This window comes from Lissotriton helveticus, chromosome 6 (assembly GCF_964261635.1).
Source record: "Lissotriton helveticus chromosome 6, aLisHel1.1, whole genome shotgun sequence".
NCBI lineage: Eukaryota > Metazoa > Chordata > Amphibia > Caudata > Salamandridae > Lissotriton > Lissotriton helveticus.
This window is the reverse complement of record NC_136067.1, coordinates 1,274,422,812-1,274,443,650: the sequence shown is the minus strand read 5'-3', so window position 1 is coordinate 1,274,443,650 and position 20,839 is coordinate 1,274,422,812. Positions and strand designations below refer to the sequence as shown.

General features: G+C 41.1%; 1 protein-coding gene across 2 annotated transcripts in view; it reads right to left on the bottom strand.

Annotated features, from left to right (window-relative positions):
* Positions 1–20,839, bottom strand: part of DHX57 (DExH-box helicase 57) — a 539,830-nt gene that overhangs the window by 127,793 nt on the left and 391,198 nt on the right. For both annotated transcript variants that reach the window (XM_078649008.1, XM_078649007.1), the window contains 2 exons: positions 2,988–3,084; positions 1,545–1,718 (listed from right to left, as the gene is read on the bottom strand). In XM_078649008.1, the coding sequence (XP_078505134.1) occupies positions 1,545–1,718; positions 2,988–3,084 (271 nt within the window). The remainder of the gene's footprint in view (positions 1–1,544; positions 1,719–2,987; positions 3,085–20,839) is intronic.

Below are 20,839 nucleotides of genomic sequence, written 5' to 3'. Positions count from 1 at the left end.
ACATCTACCCAGGTAAAGAGTGACAGAGTTTGAAACCTGTCTTTTGGGTGGACACACCTTTCCTAACTCTGCAGAAGTAGAACTTGTGGAGAAAATGATCCTAGGAGAGCTTCTGTGGATTTACATTGAAGGGCGTATAAAGAAAAAAAGGAACCAACATCAGGAGGGAGTCTATGTGGCTTGGGGATGTCATGTCTGAGCTATAACTCAGCCTCCAGATGGAGCGGAGTACCACATACCAACTGTTTTAACTTTTACAAATCCAGCCTGGTTCCTGAAGGGAACCCAAGAGATGAGGATCCTAGACGTAGAAGTATCCATCAGAGCCAGTTACCATTCCACCGTACCTTGGAAACACAGCGGTTAGGACTATTTTACTTGAAAACCTCACCTGCTGACAAGAGGCAAAATATCTGGGTGAAATACTGGTGAGAAATGTGCAATTGTAATATCCTCAGGACTTTGGTGATGTTTTCGCCTTGTAATAATTACTCATGCCACAGTATCAGTAACCTATATCTTGCTGCTACTTAGGTGTAGTATTTGAATGAACCCCTTAAAAGTAAAGGGAGAAAAAAAACTGTTATTCAAAGAGGAATTCTTTGGAACACTGTCATAATAATGAAAAACTCACGAGAGAAAGCTTCGGAGTGTAAAAAACAAAAGTACAAATCTGGAAGGTAAAAAAGTGTGAAGACAAGAAGCATTTCTAGGACCTCCTCTAAAGAATCAAAAGAACTGAGGTTAAATGGCCTAACGGGACTGACTGCCCTCTCAGTCTTAAATGTTAAGGGTCAGTCGCCTACTTGGTGTATGACGCAGTTGTGATCATTTTTTGTAGACTCATTTTAACGATGTGTTTTTTTTTCTAAGTAGAAAGTAGCAAAATCATTTTATTTTGACAAAAATCAATGTATTTCTAAGATCTAGTTTGCATGCCTGGCATTATCTTACGGCTATGAATGAAATGACGATCACTTGACGGAGATTATTAATTTTCTTCTCATATCTACAATGAAACTTGCATACCCCCTCCCCATTAACAAAAAACTGTTGTAACACCATCCAAAACTTTGGTTAGGTAGAAATAGGGACAGTAATTTTAAAATAGGTATTTGAGCCAACGTGGAGATTACGAACAAGACGAGGCGGCTTATAAGTAAAAAGATGGGCATGCATATTTGTAATCAGGTTTGTGACAGAGACGGACAGTTAGGGTGTTGGAAAGGGGGAGGGAGGTAGGAGGGGACTGAACCAAGTGGAAAAAATAATGTTATTTTTATTACTGGTTGAAAAATGCTGACTAAAATGTATCCAAACCTAAAATAGGTATTTGTAGCTTGAATTACTTTGTGATACAACGGCAGACACATGCTTGTTCTCTGCTCACAGTTCAGAGTCATTTGCTGCTTTTGAACATTATAATGATTGATTAGTGTGTTCTGATTATAATGATACATAAACAACAGGTTTAAATGACTGTACAGGTTTCTGGAAAATGAGCTTTCTTTTACAGCCCCGTTCTTTTTGAATATATTGCATACCTCTTCTCTCTCATTTTTCCCGAATCAATAACATATACAATATCATCAATGGTGATGGAGGTCTCTGCAATGTTAGTGGAGAGGATGATCTTGGTGACTCCTGCAGGGGGTTTCAGGAACACAGACTGCTGCTCCTCATTGGAGAGTGATGAGTGGAGAGGATAAATAAAGCATCTAGAAAACGGAATGGTTCCGAGAAATAAAACAAGGCGCATTACATTTCTGCATTTTTTTTCCCTCAAGTACTTTATTTGATTCCATCACTTAAATTATAGGCATGTTAATATCATTTGGGAGTAATGAAGTACAACACGAGTCAAAATACAGACTTCTGCACACAGCACAGTTTCAAGCAAAAATCAGATTTAAATTCGAATTGTTGTTTTTCAAATAGAAATGCAGCGATTAACAAAAATCCAGCAGATATTTTATGAACCTTTCATCAAGCTGTAGAAAGATAATTTCAACTTGCAAAAATCCTCACCCACATTCAGACAAAGGTTGAGGGCTAGGCTTTAAAGGTACTTTGGTTACAGTGACTGGTTGTACAAAATTATGCTACAATCAACTACACTGCAGTAGTGAAACTATTGAAGCATGTGTATATTAAAAGATTAAGAAGAAAACCAATCACTCAATTTTCACTGCTCTATTTTTCTATTGCATGCACTTACTAAAAATGTTGCTACTGACATACCTATCCTATGCATCTCCTAGAAAAGGGACGCAGATTTTAATTTAAAACATCAACCCCCTAAAAGAGCTGGACAAATGATAGTCAATTACCTGAAGGTGAGATTCTTTACTATTATCCCTTGGTATAAAAACAAATGTCAAAAAACCAGAAGCCGTCCTACACTAGAGAAAATACATTATGCACCAACTCAACTAAGGTTTGCTTTTGATTACCTTCAAAGCACCACGTCTTCTCATCTTCTGCAAAGCCCTAAAGGCCTAGCGTAAATTTGAACATCTAAGATGCGGCAGGAATGGTAGTCCTTCTCCACATTTCCTCATTACAGCAGACATAGTATGTATTCCTGCTCAGGTTATCCAGGTTACGAATACTCTGTCAGAAGTATTATCTCATATCAGTGTTGCTCAATAGCGGGATTCTAGACTGTGTTAGAGTGTAGTGTTTCTTACTTCTGGGATCCTCCATACGACCAGACTATGACATGACTAATGGTTGAAGATAGGTGATGTTTAGTTGTCGGGTGCATGCCTTTTCAGCTGCACACCAAAGTAGATAGATCCTTACTGACTCTTCCTGATAAAATCAGTGATACCTTTTATGACTGGGACTTCTCACTGCACCCCAAGCATGAAGTGTGTTTGACTTGTCCTTAAATACATGAGGTTTGAGTACTCCATTATGGGGTTTTATCTTCGTGTATGTAGTACTCGACTTTTATGACGCTTCTCACAATCTTTCATACTTACCGCTTGTTTCTCCGGTTGCTGAATAAAGCATTTGACAGTAACTGCTCATAAAGTGACTTAATTTCTGCCAAGCCTGGTAAAAATACCAGTATAGCACCTAAGAGAGAAATAAATAATTTGGGTTTAAAAAACTGTGGAAGCCCCCTTCCAAACATTCTATTTATTCCTGGGTGCTTCTTTCTGCCCAAAACCCATGCAGAAGAAGTTCTCCAGGGATTTCATATTATAGCACTTACCAAACTTAGTAGATGTTGAACAGTGACTATTAACATTATATTCCACAATGTTTCATTCAGCAATAGTGTCTCACATTATCTTTAGAATCTGTGTATAAGCTAATCATGCAAAACCCAAATGTTTTATAATAGGTGTAATCAAGTAAGAGATAATGAATTAACTATAGAAGGTAATCTTGTAGAACAAGTGGGCCAGAGTTACTACATGTAAGAAGCTTTTTCAGTTGAAGGTCCTTCTAGTTGACCTAATATGGGGTGTTATGCTTTCTTCGTGTATGGAATTAGTGTGTGTCTTTTTTTTAACTTTTACTGAGTGAATTGTTTAATATATTTGGGCATATAGTTTTTGCGGCACACAATGATAGAAAGCCTTTCATGCAAGTTGACCTTGTCCTGCATCGACACTTCAATCTATAGGTACCCCTGGTCTGGACCCCTCCTCCGAAACCTGGTCAACCTGGCACATAGTACCAGCCGTTTCTCTTATCTGGAATAGATTTGTGGGATGATGCTCTTTTTTTTATGTCCATCATCGTCAAACCTAGTGGACAGGGACAGAAAAAAAATGGCTCCAAAGGGGTTGTTACTTTTTGTTTTCAATAATAAACCACCAACCAATGGCTGCCATGCACCAAATTTCTTGTTCATTTTGTGTGCAGGTACCACCATGAATGCGGGGTTCCTTCACAGTACTGAGAACACCACTGGGCCAGCAGTGATCTCCAAATTTGACACACGGTAATCCATTATGGTGGTGTCCCTAAAGTCCCCAAAACTCTAGATCAGGCCCCAAGTCTTTGACTAATGTTTCTTACATATCTGACATATCTGGAAGGAAAGAGTTTATAATTCTTGAATGTCGAGCGGGATCTTAAACTACATTTTTAACTGAGGTAGTGACACATATTTCAAATGTATTTAATAAACTTCCTAATAATAATAATTGCACAGTTTTTTAAAATCTATTTTTATTGATTATTTTAGAGTAGTACTATGCATAATATGTGGCTAGCTCGCTCGTGGGTTATTTCCAATTTGCAGTGGCAATGTCGAGCATCTCTTGTTCTTGGTTAGTGGTCAAGCTCAGAAGCTTTCGCTCAGAACATGTGCCTAGGTCTATCTCTTTAAATAAACAATAGCGTTTGTAGAGAGTAGTTAGATAAACAATCGGAGTAGTAAGAGATTACACAGTTTCCAAGTTATTGGTGTGATTGTTGTGACTTGGGACACGGTCAACCTAGCAAGGGGAAATATCACATTTCCTTCCACTCGAGTGGGAAGCAAGCCAGACATTATATTGGCACTACTAGATTAGGGATTTGGATTGCTGAAAGAAAAACGTACGTAGGTTGGGGATTTATTTCAAAATGTCAATATCTAAACTATTGAGGGGATAAAGAAAGACTTTCAAGTCTATGATACTGAAAGATTTTGATCAGCCACTTGGTCGTGCACCAAGTTATGAAACATTCTGGTAATATGCCACTCACCGATTTTGAGAAGTTGATATAAAGGATGTTTAGGGATAAACACCTAGTGTTAGACTTCTACAGGATAGGCTATCAATGCAATAAAACCTTTTCAGATCTTATTTAAACAGGAATGGCAGACATACCTATCAGATGAAGAATGGGAGGAAATCTTTGTTTAAAGCCATAAAACAGCTAACTGAGTAATGAGCAAGGAATCAGGGTGCAAACTAGTTCACTGCTGGTATTATATCCATTCCAGAGTACACAGGCAGAACTGGAGGAAATCTGAAATATGTTGATGCATTTTGGGGAGAAGGCACACTACTACATGTATTCTGGAAACGTCCTAAACTGACTACATTTTGGGTAGAATTATTATCTGTAACTAAGTGTACAATATTGCTTTGCCTAAACAGATTACGACTCTTCTGTTGGTTTACCTGGTAATGACAATCTTTTTGCTTCATTAAAAAAGTGGGTACAAAATTGGGCAGGCCTTATCGGCTGCTGAATAGACTGTGCCATTCTTAGTGGGAGAAGACAGTCCTAATAGCAAAATTATGACTGCACAGAATTTGGAACTTATGGGCTATGGCGATAGCTGATAGATTAATTTTTTTAATGGCATAGACAATCTAAAGCAAAGCCTTGTTACTGAAGGCTCCTATATTTTATGTTTTCTCTTTTTTTTACTACAGAGAATTTACATTCCCTCACTTTTTTAGAGTGGCTGGTTTTCAACGATGTATTTTCCCCCATTAGTTACAGGATTCAGCTAAGAGAGTAAACATGGGTCACTAACGTAGGTATGACAGGAAACTAGAAAATGCCCTAATCTGAACCAGTGAAGGGCCTCTAGATGATTGGTTTTGGATCTCAGGTGGGGCAAGGTGATGTTGATCATTAGAGGTGGGAGGGGTACCCAAGGGTTTAGGGAAGGATGGAGTTGTAAGGATTGGGGAATCTGGGTGTGAATGGTTCATGCGGTTCTACTCCGATTGGGGGAGATTATTCAGGTCAAGGTATTATTTTAAAATGCAATAAAAACATTAAAACCTTAAACACTCGAGGACTGGACGGAGGCACTGGCGGCTCCGCGGGGTGCGGCAATAGCTATGCAGCTCCACCTGGTTCAATTCAAATATCTTCACACGGTCTATTTTACTAGAACACGGCTGTGGCGGGTGGGGTTGATTGCTTTCCCAGAGTGTCTTTGCTGTGGTCAGGAGGAGGGCACGTTCCTACATATGGTTTGGCAGTGTACGTCCCTAGACCGTTTTTGGAGGGGGGTCTTCGCATGCCTTTCGGAGGTTTTGGGGTGAGGTCTCCCTCGGACACCGCAGCTGGCCCTATTACACGTCATGGAGGGGGATAGGGGGAAATGTCTACAAATGCCACCTCATGTTGCTGGGGTTCGCACTGGTGAAACGGGATATTGCCAGGCAATGGAAGGCGACGTGGGCCCCCTCGGTGGCGGCCTGGAAGATTGGGCTAGATTTTTGCATGGGGTTGAAACAGCCCATCTTTCTGGCCAGGGGATGTCCGTGTAAGCATTATAAGATTTGGAAAAGGTGGGCAGACTATCGGGCTTATGGTTAGAGCCAACGGTGGAAGCGGGGACTCATTCACTGGAGTAGTTGCTGATACGGCCCAGGTGCGGAGTGGGGGGGGGGGGAGTTGAGGGAGGTACATGCGTCTAGGGTGGGATTATTGGTGGGCTATTTAGGCTGTGGATACGATCAAGCGGTAGTAGTGTGACCCTGGGGGGTTGAGCAAGGGGGGGGGATTTCTTTCTTATTGTTCAGCATGTCTTTATTATGCATCTTGCTCCTATGTCTTACAATATCAATAGCATACTTGCTCTCATAGGTCTGATTTGGCAGATGTCTCTGGGGTACAGAGCCCTGCTTTGTAATTGCTTATTGATGAATAAAATAAATAAAATATGTTTAAAAAAAAAAGAAAACCTTAAACACTCTTCATTTTGATACCTCCCCGTCCTTGATCTTCCTCTTCATGCAGCTACTGTTGTATTGCTGTTCAATAAACTACCTAGATTTTTTATTACAAAATGCCTCAATAATCAAAATATCTACCCAGGTGACAAGTTAGAGATTCAGTCATATAATTTCACCCCTTATAATGTGGATCAAAACACTATATATATATATATATATATATATATATATATATATATATATATATATATATATATATATATATATATATATATATATATATATATATATATATATATATATATATATATACACACACATCTCAATTCAGGGATGCACAGGTATAATTTTTAGATCTGGAGATTTGTGTGAAAGATGAAAAGCTACACACCCGCACTTACAGAAAACCCATGGCAGAGAACTCCATTTTACACTCCTCCAGCTTCCACCCCCAGAAACTCAAGTACAGCATCCCTTATGCGGAACATTTACGCATGAAAAGAAACTGCAGTGAAATGTTGTCCTTAAAGGAAGCCCAAACTAAACTTACAAAGAGATTTCTAGAGCGAGGCTACATTCCCCATGTGTTGAAGCAAGCCCAAAGTAAAGTAAATAATGCCACAAGGGACTCTTTACTTTTCCCTGAAATTTCATCAAAGAGCGTGAACGATGTGAGAATGATTACGGGGTACAATGCCTATCATGTCAAGGTGAGAGCTTTCATGAATCGACATTGGCACCTGGTAAAAAGTGACCCAATATTCGGTAGTGTAACTTCCCCCCCCCCCAAAAAAAAAACTTGCTTACATTTAGATGGGCAAGTCGATGAGGCAGCAATTGGTGGTGAACAGCCCGGAGGTTACTGAAAAGGAAGGTTGGGTGAAGGCGAATCCGGGCTTTGTCAAATGCCATAAATGCAAGGCATGCCAACATGGCTTAAATAAGACAGAAATCCAATCCTCCCTCCTTAGTACACCCTGGACAATTTGTCGCGCATTTAATTGTAGAAGTGATTTTGTTGTTTATGTTTTGCAATGTTTATGTCTGAAACTCTATATAGGAAGCACTAAACATATGGTGCATGTTAGAATTCTTCAACATCTGAGGGCAGTCAAGAATAATGATAAGATGTATCCCATGGCCAGGCATATTAATGAGACACATGGTGGAGATATCAATGAACTTTCTTATTATGTGATCGACACCGTCCCCAAGATTAGAAGAGGGGGAAATTGAGAGTTGAAATTGAGACAGATGGAGTCGAGATACATTATAATGTTGAACACCAAGATCCCTCATGGCCTCAACTCTGAAGAGGATTTATATGTTCTTATACATAGTTAGGCAAGAGCAAGTGAGTCCTGTTTTGGTTGGTTGGAACCTTAAATAAGAGAAGCAGTAATTATCCAGGATGAAGAATTGAATGGATTATTATTTTATAGTCCAGCTATTTAACGTGTATGATTTTATTAGCACAGTTTAAGGGAAAGGAGTCTGAGTGAAGTATCTGCAGCGTAGGGCAGTAGTCAAGAATGACCACATGACAGGAAGAACATAGATAAGTGAATTATTCTAGGAGACTTTAACTAATTGTCCAGGAATGCTAGTATAAAATAAATCAAAGGGGAGAGTAGTTAAACAGTTTTATTGTACTATTTTAATACTCAGAGAAAGGGATGGACTCCAGTGACAACAGAATTTTCACACTTAAGCACTTGAAGTGTTCATATGTCTAGTAACCATAAGATAGCAATAAAACACTTGCACTTTGTATTTTACTGTGCAAAAGAATTTTGGAAGAAAGGTTGATGCAATACCACAAACTGTGAGTCAAGATCAAATCCGTAAATATAAGAAAACAAACTGCCACCCCCGAAATACACCTACATTTTCACACAGGTCTAGATTTTAGCACAGGTGCATGAATTAATTTGTACCAAGAAATTATGGTACAAGGAAGGACAGTCTCTCTCCATCAGCACTTGCACTTTTTGATCTCTTTCAGTAAATGAGGATTCAACTCAGTGAGACAGCACTAGCACTTTAATTAAGGCATGTTCCGCGGTCATGCAATATTGAATGATTCTCCTCCCCAAGCAGGCACTTGCATTTTGACAAGACCACAAATAGGGATCTGAGCAATATGAATTTATGCTTTATACTGAAATGGGTCCAGCTATAATTGAGGCTGATTACCTCCTCAAAATCGAATGTTAGACCGAGAAGAGAAAAAAAGAGACAATTAGGCAAAGTATAGGAAAAAAGTAAAAAATAGACAAAAAGATAAAAAGAAAAAGATAGAAAGTAATATTATACAATTTAATTTGTAATTAAATGTAATGCAGTAAAACATGGTTTTGAATTAGTTAATAATTGTGCATGTATCAGTAAAAATGGGAAAAACAAAGAGAAAAAATTGTAATAAGGCACCAATACTAGTTTTGCATTGTACGACGATGTTAGAAGTATTTCGTCTCTGTTTTTATCGTACCATGTTACTAGCCAACCTTGATAAAAGCATGAACTGAATGGAGCTCAGTGTGTGAGAAAGGCAGGCGATCCTGCCGAAACGGGTTACAACAGGAACATCAACATGGAATAAAGCGTGATTTTTTTACAAGCCCGCTGTGTCAGTGCCCAGTGTGAAGCAAACTGGAAATTGGAATGAATATATATATAATGGAATACTGAAAAGGATGTTTATTTCATGGCAGAAGCAGACAAAGGTCGACACGTTTCGGTGGAATCTACCACCTCGTACACACACATATATTACCTACTGGCGGTCGCCAGTAGGTAGTTATAGTTAGGATTGATTTCCATAGGGAAATCGCAACATTCTATTTGGAATAACTTTGGCGCCGGTTGGGGAATCGGCCTGAATTTTTCAGCAACTTTGCCTCGCGGCGCTCCGCTCCTTCTGTGAAAGTTTGGGGGGGGATTCGTAAAGTGGGGGCCGAGATAAAAGGGGTGTCCCAAAACGTGTTTTCCCCATGTTAATTTCCATAGGGCGCTCGGTCGCACTTTTAGCTCGAACGGCTGAATGGATTTTCACCAAACTTGGCAAAATTGTAGGGACTGGTAGCCCGATGTGCCTTTGCTATGTCTCAAGATATGTGCTCCAAAGGATTTTGAGTAATTTAGGTTCAAAATTTTTTATATATCTATGGCAGCGCCCCGGTACGCGCACCGGGGAGCGCCACGCGACTTGCGCACGGGAAGCTGATTGGCTCTCGGGTGTCTGTAAACATTCGAAACAGTCCGGAGCGGCCGCAATCTTGTGTCTCGGTAGGACCGAGACACAAGAGGTGGCTAAAAACAAAAGGGGGAAATGACCAAAAGGGGGCAGGGTACACAAATTTAATTTTTTTTCGATTTTCGCGGGGGGAGCGCCCGGTACGCGCACCGGGGAGCGCCCGGTACGCGCACCGGGGAGCGTACCGGGGAGCGTACTTTGATGAAAAATAGTGAAAATAATAGTGTAAAATAATCATTTTGAGTGATTACAGGTAGGGTAGCTCTGAAAAGAGCTTTTGGGTTCTGTGGCTGTTTTAGGTACCTACAAGTACGTCCCACACACACGCACACAACCCCACCCCCCCACACCCACACACTCCCCACACACACCTCACACACGCACACCTCCACCCACACCCAAACACCCCACACCCCCACACCGACACCTTACACATCCACACCCACACCCACATCCCCACACTCACACACACACCTCACCCCCCCAACACACACACATGCACACACAGATACCTCACAGACACACCCCACACACACACCTCCCCCCCCACACACACACACCTCACAGACACATCCACACATCCCACACATACATACACATCCTACACACATACCCCCCACATCCACACACACCCCACACACCCACACTCCCACCTACACCCAAACACCCCACACACCCACACCCACCCACACACCTTACACACCCACATCCCCACCCACATCCACATACCCCACACACCTATACACCTCATCCCCCCCCACACACACACACACACACACACACCTCACAGACACACCCCGCACATCCCCCACACACACCTCCCCCCCACACATGGGGAAAACTCAGTGAAACACTAAAATAATAATTTAAAGTGCTTAGAGGTAGGGTATCTGTGAATAGAGTTGTTGTGTGGGTGATTTAAGTACCAACATGTAGGTACCAATGCAGAGTCTTAAATTCAATGTACACCGTTTCCTCTGTAGATAATTTGCATGTTGTTATAGAAGTTATTGTGGTATATGGAATCCATACCATAGTCTGTCAGGAAAGCAGAAAGAACATGGAGGCAGGAGATGAAAAAGAGATGTCAAATACACATTGGAGATAATATAGTGGGAGAAAGGAAGTATCTATGAGCAAAATTACTATGTAACACAAAAAAGTTGCACAGTATACTATAAGTCTGACTTTACATTATAATCAATTTGGTACTAGTTTAAGAATTACATATAAAAATGAATAATGTCTCAAACAATTTTAGAATTATTAAATATACATTTATTTTTCAGATTCTTTTTCTAAATTAAACATAACTTCTATCATTTGACTGTCAGAAACGTCCTCATATTGAATTAACAAATCCACAGATTCTACACATTGTAGAAGTTCATGGTCCCGTGATTCATCCATGAATTCCAAGTCATTGGGTTCAATGATTTCTTCATTGTTCATCTCTAGGACAATTTCAAAGGAAACGTTTTGTTCTCCTTCCATTTTTGTGCTGAAATTTGCATAAAAAAAAAATCAGCAGAAATATGGCACTGTTGGGTTTAAGTTCAGACAGGTAGTTTTGATTTTTTAACAGTGAAGTTAACTTTGGGCAGTGTATGTTATGTTATGTTATGTTAAATGATTCTTGTTAAGCGCACTAACACCCGGAGGTTTCTTGGCGCTGGCTGAAGGGACATGTAAGTGAACGGAACAGAGTTTATTCAGAGAGGGTAAACAAAAAAGTCTTGAGAAGTTTCCTGAACTCAAAAAGGGAATTGCTGGATTTGATGATCAAGGGAAGGGAATTCCAAAACTTAGGGGCAAGGAAAGCAAAACGACGGCCTCCAAATTTATTAAGTTTAAATTTGGGGGTGACAACCAAGTGATGGGATGCTGAACGGAGAGAACGAGCAGGTTGATACAGGGTGATCAGGGATTTCAAAAAAGCAGGACAGGGGCAATGAAGGGATTTGAATACCATGCAGCCCATCTTAAAGGCTGCTCTCTCCTTCACTGGCAACCAATGAAGCCTACGGAGCAGAATCCTCGCCGATTGCCACTTAGGGATCTTGAATATGAGGCGGGCTGCCTGGTTTTGTACCACCTGAAGGCGGTGTAAAAGGAATCGCGGGAGTGCATGATAGAGAGAATTAGAGAAATCAAGGCGCGATATGACGAGGGACATGACGACCTGACACAGGGCCGCGTGCGGGAGTAGGTGCCTGATCTTCCGGATTTTTCGGAGTTGGAACATGCACGAAGAAATCGTGGCACCCACTTGGGCTTTGAGTGACAATTCGGCGTCGATCGTCACCCCCAGACTCCTAACGGCCTTGAGTGGTGACGGGCGGGAACCCAAGTCAGGAGGCCAAAACTGCGGACCCCAAAAGGCAGCACTGGAGCCAGGAAGAAGTAGCTCAGTCTTTCCAGGATTGAGTTTTAATTGGTTCAGATTCATCCATTGATGGATATGGGTCATTACGGCATGAAAGTTGTTAGTCGCCTGAGGAGAATCAAGTGGAAAGACGAGCTGCAAATCGTCAGCATAATTGAAGACGGTAACGTCCCAGTTGTGAAGGGAGAGAATTAAAGGGCGAAGATAAAGATTAAATAATAACGGGGAAAGCGAGGAACCCTGGGGAACACCACAAGTGATAGGGGATTTAGGTGCGGTAAAGGGACCAAGGCGCACGGCTTGTGATCTTCCCGTCAGGAATGACTCCACCCACTTGAGGGCTGTGCCCCGGATGCCGGCTTGTTCGACACGGTGGAGAAGGATGTCGTGATCCACCGTGTCGAACGCGGCGGACAGGTCCAAAAGAACCAGAGCCTGTGGTCTCTTGGCATCTGCGTTCTCTCTCAGGGTATCCACGACTGCCAAGATGACAGCTTCCGTGGAGTGGGCTGGCCTAAAGCCGGCCTGATTGGACTCAAGGAAGCACGAGCTCTCGATGAAATTAGAGAGACACCAGGTGACATGGGCTTCAAGGAGTTTTGACAGATAGGGCAGCAAGGATATTGGGCGATAGTTGGAAAGTTCAGCCGCATCAGCCCCTGGCTTCTTCAGGAGAGGCAAGAGAATGGCCTCCTTGAAGGATCCAGGGACAGTGCCGGAGAAGAGGGAAGCATTCAGAAAGGGAAGTATGCACTCCGGTAGTTTAAGACAAACCTCCCGCAATACCGCGGGAGGGCAATGGTCCTCCGGCGAGCCCGATTTTACACGATTGGCTAGCTTCGCCAGGGAAGAAGGATCAATAATGGGAAATGAGGTGAGAGAAGATATATTGTCCGGAAAAGGATCCAAAGGTAGTGGCGGCTGTAGGGTAGGGGTGATAGAGTCTTTTATTTTAATGATTTTTTCAATAAAAAAGAGGTTGAGAGCATCACAGGTCTCTTTGGACGGAGTTTGAGCTGGAAGAGTCCTGTCGTCCGTGGTCAGTTCATTCATGATCCTGAACACCTCACGAGATTTGTTGGTGGCTGAAAAGATTCTATCAGAGATATGCTCCGATTTGGCTGATAAAATAGCCAGTTTATATTCTCTCCGAGCGGTAACGTATTTCTGTCTGGATAACAGGGCATAATCCGGCCTCCAGATACGTTCCAATTGACGTACCTCAAGTTTTATTTGCTTGAGGTTGTCAGAGAACCACCGATTAGCATTAGGGTGTCTGGTACAAGGGAACTTAACTATTGGGGAAAATTGGTCACTAGCCCCTTTCAACCAACTGCGGATGTCAGTGTCAATCCTATTGACATCCTCATAGGGGAGGGTGTTCGGACAGGTAGAAGCCAGGGTGGTTATGAATCCCTTGGAGTCATAATTCTTCCATTTGCGTGCAGAGCCACCTGCCATTAATGGGGCCTTAGTTCGCCCACTGAGTGTGATGGTCGTGTCGACTATGAAATGGTCGGACCATACGCATGGGAGTGTAGAGGGGGTTGAAAGGGTTATGTTCAAGGTCCAAACCTGATCTAATATGTGGCCTTTTACATGCGTCGGTAAGGTGACTTGCTGGCTCAAGTTCAGATTTGTCAAAGTCTCGGATAACGCTGAGGCATGCGCCCCCGCGTTGGTATCATCAAACCAATAATTAAAATCCCCGAATAGGGCAAAGCTGGGTAGTGAGGGCAAGAGGGCAGTCAGATGTTCGCAAAGTTTCTCCGCAAAGTCTGGCATAGGACGGGGCGGACGATATAAAAGGGCAAAAGAGAAGGCCCCCGCTTCCGTCCCCAAATTAACAACCAGATTATCTACTTGTGGAAGTGCAAGAGAAGATGAAGAGATGAGGTGAAAACGTTTCGAGATAATGGCAGCCACCCCACCACCAGGGTGATCGGCAATACGGTCCGCGTGGAGGATGAAATAATCAGGGGGTAGGGCTGCCAAGATGTCAGGGAGAGAGTTCTCCGTGAGCCAGGACTCAGTAACAGGCAGGAAGTAGAAATATAAAAAAGTGCCTGTGAAGAAGCGTAAGTAAATTCATAATTATAGCAGAGAAGCCTAAGTCAATCCATAAATATAACAGAGGAGCCTATCTCTATCTATAACTATAGCAGAGGGACAGTAAATAACTATCAGAAAACGTTTTTACAAATTAACTTAAAGTGCCCCTTACAAATTATCAACTTACTTTACAGAGAGGTGAAGAAGACAAAATGCGAAAATCCTTTCAAGATGTACCTCAGGTAGTTGTAGTCAAAATGGCCGTGTTTCCCTCTCATTTTTCATTTATATTCATGTACATAACCAATCAAATGTCAGGAAAAAAAAGTAGAAAATGAAAGTAACATTTTAATTGGTTGTAAATTCTAACACTTCAGATGTGTTTTTGTGAAGTAATTTACCTCAGGGTATTTAGAGAGGTCTACAGGCTAAATGGCTCAATGGAATTCCATCGAATTTGGGAAAATGGTAGGGATTGGTATGTAGTATGAGCTATTCTATATTTGGTGAAAGTGTATCCAGTGGTTTTTATGTAAATTAACTTTTAACATTTTTTAGAGCGCTTCTTGGTGCGCGCCCCGGTACGCCTACCGGCAGCGCTACGGCAGTCCTCCATTTTGTTTTTGGTAGATTTAAGACAGAAAATGGAGGACAAACAACGTTGGGAATGGGCATAAGGGGGCATCGTAGGCACTCCTTGACCCTCTAGGTTTTCTGAGGGGGTCTTAGGAGGCCCAACTTTCATCCAATTACACCTTCTCTATTTTTTACTATGTAATAAACAATCCCTCTGTGGTCATCTTGTAGCTCTTTTTCTCTTAACATAACTCTGTTTGTGTCCTTCCCTCATGCTAACTGCTTCATTAAATTTTTTTTTTCTTTTTGGGGGGGGGGGGGGGGGGGGCGCGCCCCGGTACGCGTACCCTAAGGACAAAAAATTGACAGAGATCCTTTAAAAATATAGGTTTAATTTTATAAATGTGAGGTAGTTCTGAAAATAACTTTTTTTTATTGTTTTTGTTGTTTTATATATTTTTTATTGTTTTTCTGAACTTTTTTTGTATTTTTGAACAATTTTATATTTTTTTTGTGTTTTTTAAGGGAACAAACAAAAAACAGGGAAGTGGAAATGGCTCAACAGGAGCAAAAAAAAGAAAAGAATTAGTGCTTCCTTTTCTTGTTGCATTGGTGGTTGTCCACAGCATAATTTATTAAGGTGACACTAAGTTCACCATAACATAATGTTTTGCCACAGAAAATGCAAACATGTTTTATGGTGCCAAATTTTGGTTGTATATTTGGCACCATTTGGCGTGCTTCAGGACCAGAAAGTGAGTTTTCAGTAGAGGAGGTGCTGGCCACAGGGGGTGGGTTGTTCTGAAGTTCCTGTAGTTCAGCGTGGGCTAAGTTATTAGGATGAAACCTCTCCATGTGGCGGATCATGGTAAAATTACCAAATGAATATTTCTTTAGGGGATTGCCCCTGGAGAGGACTGAGCCACAAATTAGACAGGTGACTTTGGGGGCGTTCACCTTTTTTTGGCCTTCAGGGATGGAAAAGAATTGCCAAACATAGTGCACTTTAACGTGCCTTTGCCTTGGTTCTTCAGGCAGGAAGTGCCTTGATTGTTGCTGCTCCTCCTCTTCTTCCTCTTCTTCTTCTTCTCCTCCAAGGAACTGTGGTGGTGGACCTTCTTTTCTTGGTGGTGGTGGTGGGGGGGGTGCACCAGCTGCAGCTACAAGTGATGCCATTGCAGTGATCAAAAATAGCTCTTGCTCTCTCAATGAAGAAAGTTAGAATGAGGAAAAAAGGAGGGGGCTTTCATCATTTGTAGAAAAAAAATGATGAGAACCAATGAAAAGTGTTATTTTCAGGTCACATGACCCGACACATGACCCGGTGCGCTTACGTTACGCGCTCCGGCGCGCTTACGCTATGCGCACCGGGCCGCGCCGCGGAGCGCTTCCGGGTGCGTTTACGAAGCGCGTCATAAGACACATTGCGCGGCAACGCGATACGTCACGCTTACGCGATGCGTCACGATGTGGTTTTTTCGATCGCGGCAATAGCGCTAACGGGACGCTCCCCGGTACGCGCCCCAGGGCGCGCCGTAACATTGCGCTTACCCGTGCGTTCACCCGTACGCGCCCCGGGAGCGCCCCAGGGCAAAAACTAAAAAAAAAATTGAAAAAAAAAAAATTACATAATTATACAATATAAAATTAGTTATAAAAAATATTACTTTTCATACCTATAGAGATTTGCTATTAAAAAACCATTGAAATTCACTGAAAAAACCATAGGTTTCACACCAGTTATAGTTAGGAATTAGCATTTAAAAAACCTATTAAATTCACTGAAAAAACCATAGGTTTTACACCAGTTAGAGTTAGCTGGAAATTTTACTCGCATACAACCATTGAAATTCCCACGTTATAGTTATTTGGACTCACTATAACCTGCGCGTGCAATGCACTGCTGATGACGTCACATATTACATCACTCATGACATGGTCAGTGACATCACTCATGACATCACTGATGACACCATCCTTGTGACAGAGTGACAGACCTCCTTTCACTGAAATGTAACCCTTGAAACACATATTCAAAAATAAAAAGTAACATTTTCAAAAAAATGGAGATACCCATACCAGTTACTACAACCAATTGAATAATTCCACCATCTATATACACATGCACTGATTCACCAACAGTTCTATATAGTCACTCATACATATACTCACTCATCATATGTAGTGATACACCTATACATCTTGTTACACACCGACAGTCATCCAAAAGTTACTCGCACACATACTCACACATGCAAATTAACTATTCAACATCCATTTATTTGCATATACAGCTATACACACACTACCACTTTACTTCAAAGAAAACTTACACATACTTACTCTCTTAAACAATCACTTATAGAAACACATACTAATTTAAATAGGCACTCTTACAATCTCTTACTCTTAGATATACTCACTTATATACATCAATATTCACATACACTAGATTAAAACATATGTAGTTACTGATAAAGAAACTAGTGAGACACTCATTCAGTCAGTAACACACACATATACACAGTCATCCACCCATACAGTCCTGCACATATGCTGTCTTCAAAACACATACAAAGAGTCAGTCATTCATGCATCTATGTGCTAAGTAATACCTCCACCAAACCATACAAACACTCATACTGATACTAAGAAAAACATCTAATAACCTATATACATACACATGTACCTACTCACCAACCCATGCAGCCACTTATACACAAAGTGAAACACTAATTAATATATTTAAATATTTAAACATTACTCGCTAATATTTATTTTTCAAAAAGACGCACATTCACTGGATGGTGTCATCAGTGATGTCATGAGTGATGTCACTGACCATGTCATGAGTGATGTAATATGTGACGTCATCAGCAGTGCATTGCACGCGCAAGTTATAGTGAGTCCAAATAACTATAACGTGGGAATTTCAATGGTTTTATGCAAGTAAAATTTCCAGCTAACTATAACTGGTGTAAAACCTAGAGTTTTTTCAGTCAATATATATATATATATATATATATTCAATATCTTGTCCAAGATGGCAAAAAAGTTCCCTAACTTAATCCATTTTCCTTATTTGTGGATGCTGTTCCTGACTCTGTGCTTAAACTCTAATGTCAGAGATCTTTGCCTTTAACAATTCTTCTTTGCCCAAAGGCTAGATAAGTGACTATTACATACTAGAAATGATTTTGCTCATATCAAGTGATACAGCTAGAATCTTGGAAATAAATAAAGGTTGCTAGCTACAATGATAATCCACTCCTTAAATGATTATCAATCTGGTTATTATCCTTTTTATAGGGAATTATAGGGAAGAAATACTGCTGGTAAATTTTAGGATAATTCTAGTAATGTCTGCTAAAAATCAGTTAATAATGTTATTGAGAGAACTCCATTTTCCTCCACTGAAGGTGAAAACCAAATCAAAGATAGAAAGAATCATCTATGAAGCCCTTCTTCTCCCACATCCAGCACAGCTTTGACACTGCTTCAAATTTTCTGAAATTACTTTAGAATTCAGAGGCATGCAATGACAGTGAGCACTCATGTTTGTATTGGTGTAACACACTAAAATGGTAAATAAAGTTTAAAAAAAATAATAATTCAGACTCATGCACAGTCAATCACTGTAAAGAGCGACTGCTTCCATACGGAACTCATTGTCTTAACAGTTGACATGTCTTAAGAGCTTATTTCAGTTTTGAAAAAAGCTAAAAACTCATCTCTTTAAACTATATCTGGACTAGTAACATCTTAAATTGTCTTTTATGCATCCCTCTTCTCATTCCATTTCTTCGGTCTCTATATCGGTTTCCCTATACATCTAATCAAGTAATAACTTAACTCCTCCTTATTTCCTCCCAGCCTGTCTTCTCCAATCAACCCTGCTTGGAACTATGCCTGCCGCTATTCTCATTAGGGGTGGGCAGAATTTGCGGAGTTGCCTTGCGCAAAATTCCGTGAAACGGCAAGAAATCTCCGCGAACACGTGGAATTTCGTGTGCTCGCGGAGACTTTGCTGCGCCCGTTGTAATCTATGCAGGGTCACTCTCAGGGAGTCAAGGGCAGACTAGCATTGTGCCAGAATGAATCCTGCCCTGCATATTTATCAAAGAAGATGCCACCGTTTTGTGCAATTCTTCTACTCGGCTAGAGTACTTTCTACTGGATAATCAGTAAGTGCTACCTTGTTGGGTAGATGTATAGTGCTTCTTCCTACACTACCGCTGCATAAAGGGGCAGAAGAGTTCTCTCCAGTGACCATGTGTGTCTGTAACTTTGCCACCGCGCCGAATGGCACCGAGGTCCCTTGAGTGAGCTGTCCATCATAGTGGGGACATGGCGGGAAGACGTTGCATACCGCTAGTGTGTGTGGGGCGTTTCCAAACAGACGGGGCTTCAATGCGAGTTCACATGCCTCTTGTTTATAAGAGTCAGAGGCCGATCAGAGCAGCAGATGAGGAGACTGCAGTCTCCTGGTCACAGGAACTACACAGGAATTGTGCTCGAGAAACTCATGGATGCAAAGACCTCCATCAAGGATTGCAGCTAATTTTCGACAGTAGATATGTGGAGAAAGCACACCTGCCAGCCTCGACCGAGCTCAAGATTTTTTGGGGCTGATTAATGCGTTAATGAATTTGAGCTTCTACTCGGGCTCCTGCTTAGTTTATTTATAATCTGTAAGTGCTTCCTTGTGAGGTTTAATTACCTCATGCCCCCGAATTCCGTTCAGCCGCGAATCGCGGACGCTTCGACATTTTCGCATTCCACGCGGAACGCGGAAATGCCAAAATTTCGCAAGTGGTATTGAATTTGCCGCCCACCCTTAATCCTCATCTAGGTACTCTTTTCCATGTACTGAACTACTCACCAGCATTTCTCTTTCCTTTACTTATCGACTCCATAGATGTCGTTTTTATTTGGTCACAGGTCCTTTGCCTTTCTCTTGATAAATTTGGATTGTTTTCACTTCCTTTCTTTGTTAAGACAGGGATGTGGAATTCCTATAGCCCGACGCCCAGGATATATTGTTTGGATTCAAGGGCAACAAATTTTCATGTGTATTATGTCCTTGGGACAAGTAGGCCCAACCCCATGCAGCACAAACACTTTGGCTATCAGTTTGCAGTACCACATTATGGATCAGGGAAGGGCATTGTCTGCAATTTAGGTAATATTTTTTACCATATGTTAATGCTGTTCAAACTTGCATTCATGGTTCATTTATTGAAAACCTTTATTATTAGGGTGAGCACTCACTAAGTAAATGTTGTAAGCTCTGATTGCACTACTGAGAGTGGTTCCAGTATACAAATTGTACACGTTTTCAAAGATTAGCAATATGAGGCTATGTATAATGCTCCCAGAATGCTCTCTAATTTGATTCAAATATTTTCAGAAGCTTGAAAGCAAGATTCAGGATTCTTTGCTTTCAAAATAAAATGTTCATAAAAAAATGAAAGCAGGAGAAAAAAATCATTTTTATCCACTATTGTAAAATTTCAGGTACCATTTCTTTGCAGTATCATTTAGTAACATGTGTTAATGCATGCTAGTATTTCCCAAAAATATTCATAATGGAAAATCAGTTTCAATAAGATTATGTGAAACAAAAATAAACAAGCACTGGCAAAAACAGTAGGTCTGAATATGGTAGTCAGCTTTCTAGTTTTGTCAATGTTTGACTTGTTTTGGCATGGGTTTTGTAAAAACCTTATTGGTGTGGGAGCTGGCGGGCCCTCACCATTATAACAAACATTGGCAAAAGCAAAAATAGTTTTTTTGGTCTCAAAAAGCACACACTGTCACATTAGTTACTGGCACTGAACAAAACTACTTTGTGTGCCGATATGCTCCTTTGTGAAAGAGCGGAATGCTGTCACTCACAGTAATGCCAACCGATAA